At 43.2% G+C, this 10,370-nt stretch overlaps 1 protein-coding gene across 1 annotated transcript; it reads right to left on the bottom strand.

The window, feature by feature from the left end:
- Nucleotides 1–216: 216 nt before the first annotated feature.
- cpeb1b (cytoplasmic polyadenylation element binding protein 1b) lies at nucleotides 217–7,751 on the bottom strand. Its single transcript, XM_076288220.1, has 10 exons — nucleotides 7,470–7,751; nucleotides 6,441–6,667; nucleotides 6,004–6,256; nucleotides 5,752–5,865; nucleotides 4,184–4,273; nucleotides 3,056–3,192; nucleotides 1,198–1,396; nucleotides 1,019–1,113; nucleotides 828–908; nucleotides 217–653 (listed from the first exon to the last, which is right to left on the bottom strand). The coding sequence occupies exons 1-10, from the start codon at nucleotides 7,720–7,722 to the stop codon at nucleotides 543–545; spliced, it is 1,560 nt and encodes a 519-aa protein (XP_076144335.1). The 5' UTR covers nucleotides 7,723–7,751; the 3' UTR covers nucleotides 217–542.
- Between the last annotated feature and the right edge of the window lie 2,619 nt (nucleotides 7,752–10,370).

A 10,370-nucleotide genomic window follows, 5' to 3' on the forward strand; every position in this document is an offset into this window, starting at 1 on the left:
TAAAAAACGCTAGTCGGCTGCACAGGGGAAAACAAACAGCCAACTAGCTGAGGGAAAAAAAATCTAAAGGCACTGTATGGCATCTGCCAGAGTGAAAGGCAATGAGATTTGAATGATCAATTCACCAAAAAAAAAAATGCTACTAAATGACAAGTAAAAAAAATGCATTCAACAAAAAAAACAAAAAAAAAAAAACAAATTCTGAACCATGGCCTGAATAGTCTCCAACTCCCATGCATGGGACCTGAGGGCCTCCTCAACCATCACTTCACTGTTGAAGGAGACAAGCTCTAACTTTCACAAGTAGAAACTTTTTTAAAAATTCCAAACACTGTGCATAGTGCCATTGTGAACAAGCAAAAAAAAAAAAAAAAAAAAATTCCACAAAAAAGTAGCAAGTGCAATAGTGAACCTTCTACAGTGTTGGATCCCCATACCCAATCCAGTGTGAGCGCGGTTCCCGTGGGGGGGTGCCAGCACTCGTGCTCTGCTCCATGGGCGCGGTGCTGTGGACTCGAGCCAGTAGCATTCTGCTGCCACGCTTAGCTGGAGTCACGGCTCTTTTGGTTGCGCATCAGTGGGCGGTGGTTGCTCAGGATGTCCATCGAGTGTTGCCAGTGCCAGCAGGAGCGGCAGAAGTACTTGAAGCAGTTCTGAGGGAGAGGACAACATTTGGAAACAAACCCACAAGAAAGTCATACATTCTTAAAGGTTACCAAGATTAATCCAAAGGTTTTAAACTTGTTAGATCAGAGGTGGTTCTCAAACTACTCCTGCACCATGTCTTGCATTCAATTTATCTATACATAAGGATATTTCAGACATACCTGGTCTCTGCAGAAGAAAGGCCCAGTTTGACGATTGCAGAGTTGGCACATGGAGTCTTCCAAATATGGGTCAATTTGAACCTGAATGTTTTAAAGTAAAAGATGGACAAAAGGTTTGAAAATCTAATGAGCAAAATTAATGCATCTGAGGACATACAGTACCAAAAATAACTCAGCAGAGCAGAAGTTACCTTCTTGGTGAACTTTGGGGTTTTAATCTCCACAAACGCAGCACTAACTGCCTTCAAGTAGCTACGCTGGTTATTGAAGGTGACACGACCAGATCCTATGGAGAAAAGGAAGTCAAAACAATTACAAATCACAACAATATCTACCACCAACAGATCAAAACAAACACGACTTAGATTACCAATGGGGTATTTGTGCTTATCAGTGTCGATCCCAGCATACATGACTCCTCCAAACAGGTCATTCATGATACTGGCCAGAGCTTCAGCATTAAGCATGCCATGTAGAGCACCCACAAAAACAGTCTTACTGGGGTCCAGGCGTTGGGAAGGGCACCGCACGTAGTTACTGTCGGAGATCACCCACGGAATTACCTGCACCTGATCAGCCAGAGAATTCGGTATTAAGCTGGATGGACACACTGGACTCAAAAACACAAATAGCCAAATTATGGAGAAATGGTTTGATGGGTGTGTAAAAAGTGAAATGTTCCAAATAGTCACTACATTTCACAGTCCAAGTATAGCAGTAAGAGGCAAATTGGGGAAAGCAAAGAACACCACTTGTTCAAGAAAACCTCTTAAAGAGGCCCTATGCAACAATTTTAGCAAAATCTAGTTTAGTGTAGTTCTGATGGTTCTACAGCACTTTTTGGGTCGTTTGGTGGGTGCTTAGTCTCCCCCTAGTGCTTCTCCGCGGAAAAACGAATATGCAACTTTCTGGTCGTGGTCCGAACACATCCGGATGCAACTCGGCGGAAATACTCTAAAATGTAGTCAGATTGTAGTTTCTAAGAAGACTGCAAAATGGACTCCGACTTGGCTTTGTTGCTGTTGAAATGGTAAGTAGCCTACCCTTGGGTGAACTTCGTTTTTGTAATGTGATTTGATAGTCTCTTGAACAATGTGTTTGCTCGACCGTTTTATTGTGAGCCCTACGTGTTTAGCTTGGTTTATTGATGGCTAGCTCGCTAGTTAGTGGGGGTTTAGCGTAGCAGTCACTTGCTACCGAAGCTGCAGGGGGAGCTATGTCGTGAAAAATGTGAGGCCAAATCAGGCGAAAACCCAGAAACAGCGAAGGAATAACCAGACCTGCATAGGGCTTCTTTAAAATGCAGCCATTTCAGAAGCTATCCAACCATTCTAGAAACATCCACAACATGCAAAACTAGGAATCCAGGAGGGACGTACTCCTTTATCATTCATAAACAGAGCAACATTGTCATGTCGAGCTTGGAGACCCGTATTCATACCGAAACGTTTAGGTACAGGACTGTAGGTTGAATACAGATGCGTACCGAATATACCAAATGCAGTCTTTAACAGTTATCAACAGTAGGCTTTTTGCTTGCGGTTTCAAATTCAGGTTCCCACACAACTGTCAGTTTGTCAATTAACGTCAAAAACATTTGACACCCTTTCAAAATACTATTCCCATTGTGCATCAAAAATATTGTCAGTGAATTTTAGGTTAGCAGTATCTACAGGCTTACTGTACCGGAAAATTAAAAGAACTGTGACTTTAAAACCGAGGTACACATAGAACAGTGATTTTTGTGTACCGTTACACCCAAAGTTCCAAGTATGTATATGCTTAATAAATAAATAAAAAAAAAATTTAAAAATCACTGTCTCATTGTGAATTGGTATTTGTTGTAACTATGCATGTGCAACTAAGTCACAACATGCAAATAGGAAAATGTTAAATACTTGTGTCACTTTTGGGAGCTATAGGCTAGTTGGTTCAGACCACCTCAATGACCAACGCCAAGCTAGGCTAACGGTGGTTGCATCAGATGGAGATACTGTATGCACAGAGATGAGAAGGGTATGAATCATCTCACCTAACTCTGGGGGAATCAGCGAATAAGCCAATTTCCCAAAATGTTATTGTGTCCTTTAAAGTAGACCAGAATCAAGTTAGCATCTGATGCCAGTCTGCCAAACCAATCACGGCAATCTCCTAAACAATCTCCAGGTCTCCTACATAAGTATACATAATATGACAGGGCTTCTTGTCAAATTTGGCCTCATACTAACATCCTTGCTCCTCATCCTTCGGCTGGACATCTTGAAGTAATATTCACTAAGGTCATCAGGGTGGAGAAGGTCCTGGGTGCAGGCTTGCAGCAGGCCACGCACGGACCTCTCGGACTCGAACACCAGGTACACATACCCTACACAGAAACAACTGTTAATATCTACAAGAGAAATTGTTTAAACTCGGTTTTATGAATGAGAAGTCCACTGGAATAAATTTCTCGGCAGCAAATCAACTTCCTAAACTCTACACCAAAGTCAGAAGGTCTTGCATTAAAGCAATTAAAATAAAAGCAAAAAAAGCTATTTTTTGGGAGTTGTATCAATTAGCAAATCTACCTATACACTGCAATAGAAAAAAAAACCTCCCAAAATCAAGGTCAGTGGCATTACAATGGTCAGTGGTATGCAATGTAGTTCACCAGAACCCAATGGTCTCAAAACAAATACTAGGCCCCTTAAGAATAACCACTTTCAGACTGTAACAGTTTGTACTTGTAGGTCATAAGACCTCCATTATTCATCCATCCATATTAGACTGCAGTACCTCACCAAATTAGTTTTCTTGTCACTGTACGGGTCACTACATTATTTTGTAAGAAAGCACTAAGTCTGTCGAGTTGGACACATGTTTGTAGTTAACTAGTTTACAAAAGTCTAGCTAGAAATACTACAAAAACGCACCTGTTAGAAAGTTAGCAAGCCAATTTCAATGCAGTTTGTTTGATGTTTGTAAGGCAGGTGTACCGACTTAGCTAGTTGGCTCATTCATTAATTTCCTAAACAATCATCCTACTGCAGTTTCCAGCTTCCATTTTTAATTTCTTTGAAGCATAATCACTGAGGGGAGAACTTGAGAAAGCCACAAGTAGCAAGCCATCCAACATTCATGTAAAACATGTAAAGTTAAATGTAATGTTAAAAGTTAATTTACTGTAGGAGTGGAGGTTTCCATAAAAGCTACATTTTAAAATGAGATCAAAGCCATTCTGGCAGTGGGTTGTGCTTTAGAACTTACCAGAACTGTGCCACACCACCTAGCCCCTTCAAGATCCCCACCACCTCCACCAAGGTGCTTTGGAGAGAAATTAAAATACCATACCGCTGCATTACCTTTTGGCATATTACCTTTAGGAGGGCAGCGTGGATGCTTGCCATCCTTACCAGGCCACTCCACAGTCAGAGGGCCAAAGCTGCTGAATGTGTTGTTCAGTCCAGCTGGAATGAGAAGACAAAACATGTTGTTATTATAACAACCCAACTGCCATAACGGTGAGCGGTCGACTGTTACAAAACATCACACACAGTCCAAAACCTGGCATAGAAGATGACTGGCATATGAGGACAGTGAAGACAAACACAGGGTTCCCACTATACGTCAGATGACTTTCCCTGATGAAAAAAATGAATTTCCATGACATAGGCCTACTATAGAATGAATCGTACCATACACCATCCAAAGATTTCAGAGTAGCTATGTAGCCTTCAAGAATCTTTGACTTTTTTTTTTTTTGAGTGGGAGATGAATAAATGGGCAATGAATAAGCAAATATAGGCTAACCACAACCACTCAAGCAAGCAGTAAAGCTAACTACCGATATACATTGGATATAATGATCGATGCATTAATGTATTTTGGCAAGTAACTTTTAAACTGCTACAACAAAATTCCCTGATATTCCATGACTTTGCCCCACAAATGATAATATTCCATGTCTGAACTAGACTATCAAATGTCTATGATATTCCAGAAATTCCATGACCCATGGGAACCCTGCAAACAATACCAAATGTTAACACTGCCAACTCGCAATAGCTGCATCTATTCTGCCCATTTAAATGGCAAATATCTGAAGGAGTCATGTTTAACTCTACCTTGGCTTCAGATGCCCCAGCAGGAAACAAACTTAGCCTACAATCAGTACTAAAACAGATTCATTCGCTATACTAAAATAAGACATTTTCTGCATCTCCCTAAGGTTATAGGTGAAGACTACCATTCAGGTATATTCAAGATATCTGTTTTCATCTTGGAAAAAAAGCTGTTAGAAGAGAATAACTTACAATTTAAATAAACTAACCCTAAAGGAGACTGAATCACAACACTGAAATCCATGAAAACAGTTACATGTCCATGGACATTTAAGCATGAATAAAAATAGCCAAGCATGTATCTGATGTGTACAAAGGACAGACATGTAGGCAGAGGGGAATGGGAACTGGGCAAAAGCCTAATAACAGAAGGTTAAGGCCTGAAGGGTGACAAATGTATAGCTCCCACTCGACACAAACAGAAAATCTGGCAACACTTGCTTTAACATCTACAAACTATCCCCCTGCCCAATTAGACAAACCCTGGACAAGACTGCTATGCTTATACAGAGATGTTTGCCCTCCATGCTCAGCCCAACACTACGTACCATTTTATAGATTAACAAGGAAGTTGCAAGTCACTGAACTGACAATCTGTATGTATGCCAAGAAATGCTTTGGCAAGTATATTTCGCTTTTGTTTGGGCTTTTCTCATTCACATGCTTTCAAAATAGAGCAGGATTTAGACACTTGTATTCAAAGTGGCAGGGACTCGCACCATTCAAGAATCAAACCCAAGCCTACCAATTACTGGAGAGCAATACTAAACACTACCCCATCATGCCATTGGATGGATGGGTTTTGGATTGCAGTGTGAACAAACCCTCAGTGATGTCCCAAGGAACACCTCCCAGAAAGACTTTGCAAGAATACATGGGGTTCTTGTAGTTTCTGGGTGGCAGTTGTCCACTCCAAGTAAAAGTGGCCTCATTCACAGCTGTGTGGAAACAAGTGAGCACAAATAATGAACAATTTTGAAGCACCCAGAGCACAACAAAGAAATGTTAAAGATTAGCATTACATCTAAAATGGCCACCATTTTGATTGACATAAACATATAGGACCATAAACATACCAGCAGCTTGTCTGTGGAGCCTGGCCTCCCTTTCAATACTAAAGGTCTCATCAGCCCCATCCATGAGGTCCATGGTAGGCCACACTGATGCCCCAGGCCAGCGTTTGGCCAGTGCATTAGCTGGGGTGGCACTGGGAGGCGGGGTGAGTGGAGAGTTGTCCTGGTCCAGGCGCTGACCCAGCGCCAGCTTCAGATGATCTTTTTGCATATTGGACATCACAAAGTTCAGCGGAGGGGAGATCCTCAGGGATGACTGCCAAATGAGAACACAAGTGACGGCCAACTCGTCTCCTCACAAACGCACATCATACTTCTCCAAAACAAACACTACCAGAGATCCAAGAAAATGAAGGAAACCACTGACCTGGTTGTTTTGATGGCAGTAAAACACAATTGAAAGGTGTCAAAACAAACTGAATGAAGAACTATAGACCCACCAGCAAGTCAGAGAGGTGGTCAGAACTGGAGCTGAATCCACTGGTCTCAGAGTCCACCGGGCTGCTGGAACGAGAGTCCAGGTAGGAGCGGGAGTCCAGCCGGGGGTTCATCCGGGCCATGCCGGGAAACTTATCCAGGAAGTCCGCACCTGCCATGGCCTCAGTGGAAGGGAAGCCCATGGGTTTGTTGCGGAGCTGGCCAAGGGGACTTCCAAGCATCCCCAACACTAAAGAGAGGATCATGTATTGACAACAAATAAGGACACCAAGGTGTGGTCTCAATTAAATGGCTTCAGTTGTACAAAATCTAAAAGATGGTGGATGGAATACATGTGCTGTTTACTTAGCACCTAGCCCAAATAAGAGGCATGAGGCGTTCATCACAGGGGGATTGTGCACATGCTAGTGATATCAGCTGTGAACTATGCAGCACAGGGTTCAAACACCAAACAAGCTGCTTGTCATTGGTCATCATGGTCAGTTAAAATATTACACCCTCCAGTCATGGAAAGTATTGGCAATGTAGTCAGATTGACCTGACTGACATTAGAACTGAAATGATTAATGGATTCCTCAGAATGACCAAAGTGAAAAGTCTGAAATGCGAGTGCTAATCTAATGTGCATTAGAGAGAAAAGGGACTGCGCCTGGAACCATTCCATATCCCTTTTGAAAAGCAAGGCAGTCTAGTGCTAAACAAAATGTCCCCAATATCCTTTTAAATCATGAACCATAGCTTTGAGTAACCAACAAAACAAGGGATACATTGTATGCAACAATATCAACAGGAGTCTTATAGGGACAATGCTTCTTGTGACATCATACTGGTCTCCTGACATGGCAATATCAGTACACAGCCAGAATACATCTACCAACTTCACAGAACAAAAACAATGGGTCAGAACACTCTAGAAACATGTAGAACATTCTACCACATAAGACACACCCACATAACTGCCTCACCCAATACAATCTGACAAAACCCAAATGTACACAAGTTGCAAGATAGAGAACAAGGACTGTACTCACTGGAGGAGGAGTTTGCTTGAGGCACCGGCTCGCTCTCCTGGTTGCTCCATGGGCGGTCCCACCCAGACAGGCTGAGAGACTGCAAGCCCAGGCCCAGGTCATTGATGTCGGGCAGGCCCCGTGGGGGTTCCTGTGTGGCGTTGGGGAAAAGCATCCTGCTCGCCGCAGCAGAGAAGTCCGAGTCCTGCCGGTCTGCAGAGGAAAGGGAGGAGGAAGAGGAGAATGTGGATACAAGAGTTAAGGAGCCCTGCATCAGCTGTGGGCCATGAGAGAGAGATGGGGAGAGGGAGGGAGCAAGCTGGCTGCCTCACTAAATCCTCCTGATAAAAATAACCCTCACAGCGTACTCTCCTCCCCACTTCAGCGCTGTCGGAGAGTCAGCCGAGCCAAACCTGAGCCAGCGGCGAGTGCGGCGGCTGCCTCTGCCACGCATCTCTCTCTGCGTCTCAGACCCACCCAGCATGTGACCCAGGTGCTGATGCACTCACACCCTCCTGCTAATGACATCACCCCACTGCCCCTCCCCTCCCCGCCTCTCCGCTGGCAACTGTGTGCGACACCAATGAAAATTCCTGTCAAATTCTCCGGCTGACAAAACAAGCAGAACGTCTGTCTCGGCAGGCACAGCTCCAGCACTTTCCTGTGCTCTGAGAGAGAGAGAGAGAGAGGATCAGAAAAAGGGTGACAAAAGAAAAAAAGTGCAGGAAGAAAAGAGCTAGAGGGAGAGAGACGGATTAACGACAGCCATAACAGCAAGTAGGGGGGCTGACCAAAAGGCAGACACAGCCCTACACCAGGCCAGCCTCTGCCTGCTCTCCAATAACGCCGGCTCAGACAGCAGCAGCTGACTGATCAGAAGCCGAGGGCTGTGCGAATCACACTGCCAGCCCCCTCACTGCACTCCCAAGCTGGAGTGCGTCCAACTGCCACAGCCACGATTCAGCAACTTCAGCTTGAGCAGAGGAGGGGTGGGCAGAGTGAGAGTGAGAGAGCCCATCACAGTGGCTTTGCATCTGGCTGCATGACACTGCCCTATTAACTAGAGCCTCACTGATGCAGCATTGTTTACCATGTACCACTGACTCAAGTCACATGAGTGAACATTGGTGACGATTACAATCTATTACCTCTTAGTATTGCTCTGACAGTCACATGCTACTGGCTATTAAATAATGAAGGAAATTTAAAAGCAGAATATGATCCTTCATAACCAATATCGTTTCAAGGACATTTACATACATGACAAGCTAATCAAGCCAGCTTTAAAATATAAACCAGTGAGTAAAACGGAGTAAAAAATTACCCAGAAACAGACAATAAGCTAAGGAAATGCAGACTGATTCAACCTTGCCAAGCTTCTGGCAAGTTTCTGGACAGCCCTCATGTGCTGCATTGCTAGAGGCCTGCAGTGGTGCAGCATGAATCAGCTATTCTTGGTGTACAACAAAGACTGCTTACAAAAGAAGGTCAAATTAAATCCGTGACAACAGTATGTTAAATTGTCAAAGCTGGTGACACTACTATACAATCATGTTAACAGGTCTGTTCCGACACAAACAATTTAGCATAGCATACCAAACAAAGGGTCTCGTCTTCCCTTGCCACCGGGAGTGTTGCATACGCCCGTGAGGTCCAAAGAGTTGCCCAACATGCTATTCATTCTGCGGAAAATATTGGCGTTACTGCATGTAGATAGGGCAGGGGCCTCAGACTCCCATCTGTTATGAATAGTAGGTTCGTCTCTCTGTAAATGAAAGAACAGAATTTCACCAGAAACATTACATTAGTGTGATGGGTAACCTTCTGAAATAGCTGAACATTAGGTTCAAATCTAAATCTAGCCTTATCTTTGAGTAACTTAAGATATAGTAGACAAGTGAAATGGATTAAAGCGCTACTGGGCTTGCCAGACTGGCATTTCACCTCGGCTTTTAAACCCCTTTGAAATGTATGGACAGTAACGTTGTTTAGTCTCACTTGAAACAAAGCGATGTAAAACTTTTAATCCCTCGTTTTTGTGTGCACCACTTACCAGAGAAAATGCCATGGTAGAGTTGTCAAAACGGTTTTTTTTTTCAAGCATAACCGTTACCAGCTAACCGAGGTCTACTTATGCACTGTTCAGCCATTTGAAATTAGCACTAATGATTAGAAAAAGGTGCGCTCCCCTATGTCGTCAACGCTGTTGACAATTGGACGGGGTTCAAATACAGGTCAGCGTGCTTGCATTTATAAACATGGAAGTACCCGTCACGTCGTAGACTACATTTTTGAGTTTTAATAGAGTCTATACAGTTATGTTCAGTTAATTCTCGTTTAGTTTTTTCTGCTTTGTCATAGAATTGCCTCGAGTCCGGTTGGGAGTCTTAGCTAGCCTATTGGAATAGTTTCTGTCTGAATACAGGAGCGAATAAGAAGGCAGGCGAGTGACGTGACTACTGCATGCTCACCCATGTGGTGTGAATCACCTCAAGCACGTGTCGGTGTTCGTCTTGTTGTTAACAGAGCGTGAACCACGCGTGCCAGCTTCTGAAAGGGTCTTACTGTGTCCTTACCAGAATTACTACAAGTAGGCTACACCTCAATTACTATGTAAACAAAGTGACGTTATTTCAATCAACCTACGTTAGCCGACGTTGTTTTAATCTGCACGTCATTCAGCACCATGGATAGCGATAGATAGATAGATAGATACTTTATTGATCCCCAGGGGAAATTCAAGGTCTCAGTAGCATAGGGCAATTCCATGCAAAGGTCATCCTTACCATGGAAAAAAAAAGTTGTGCATACGCAAATAGAACTGTTGTTAAAGTCTATATTTTATTGTTTGTAACTGATCTGATTGAATTTGATGAAGAATTACAATCTTTTTACATCATAAATATGGTGTGCAACCATACA

The sequence above is a fragment of the Alosa pseudoharengus genome, unplaced genomic scaffold, assembly GCF_046254945.1.
Source record: "Alosa pseudoharengus isolate Yale_2024_CS ecotype anadromous, Long Island Sound unplaced genomic scaffold, YU_APseudo_1.1 YU_APseudo_1.1_scf_16, whole genome shotgun sequence".
NCBI lineage: Eukaryota > Metazoa > Chordata > Actinopteri > Clupeiformes > Clupeidae > Alosa > Alosa pseudoharengus.

What these genes read in the sequence shown, in the direction of transcription:
- cpeb1b (XM_076288220.1), bottom strand. Translation starts at nt 7,722, where the DNA reads ATGCAGGGCTCCTTAACTCTTGTATCCACATTCTCCTCTTCCTCCTCC. An exon ending in TCCTTGGGACATCACTGAGG is followed by an intron (nt 4,274 to 5,751) that starts GTTTGTTCACAC and finishes TTCTCATTCCAG; the next exon opens with CTGGACTGAACAACACATTC. An exon ending in TCCACGCTGCCCTCCTAAAG is followed by an intron (nt 3,193 to 4,183) that starts GTAATATGCCAA and finishes GTTTCTGTGTAG; the next exon opens with GGTATGTGTACCTGGTGTTC.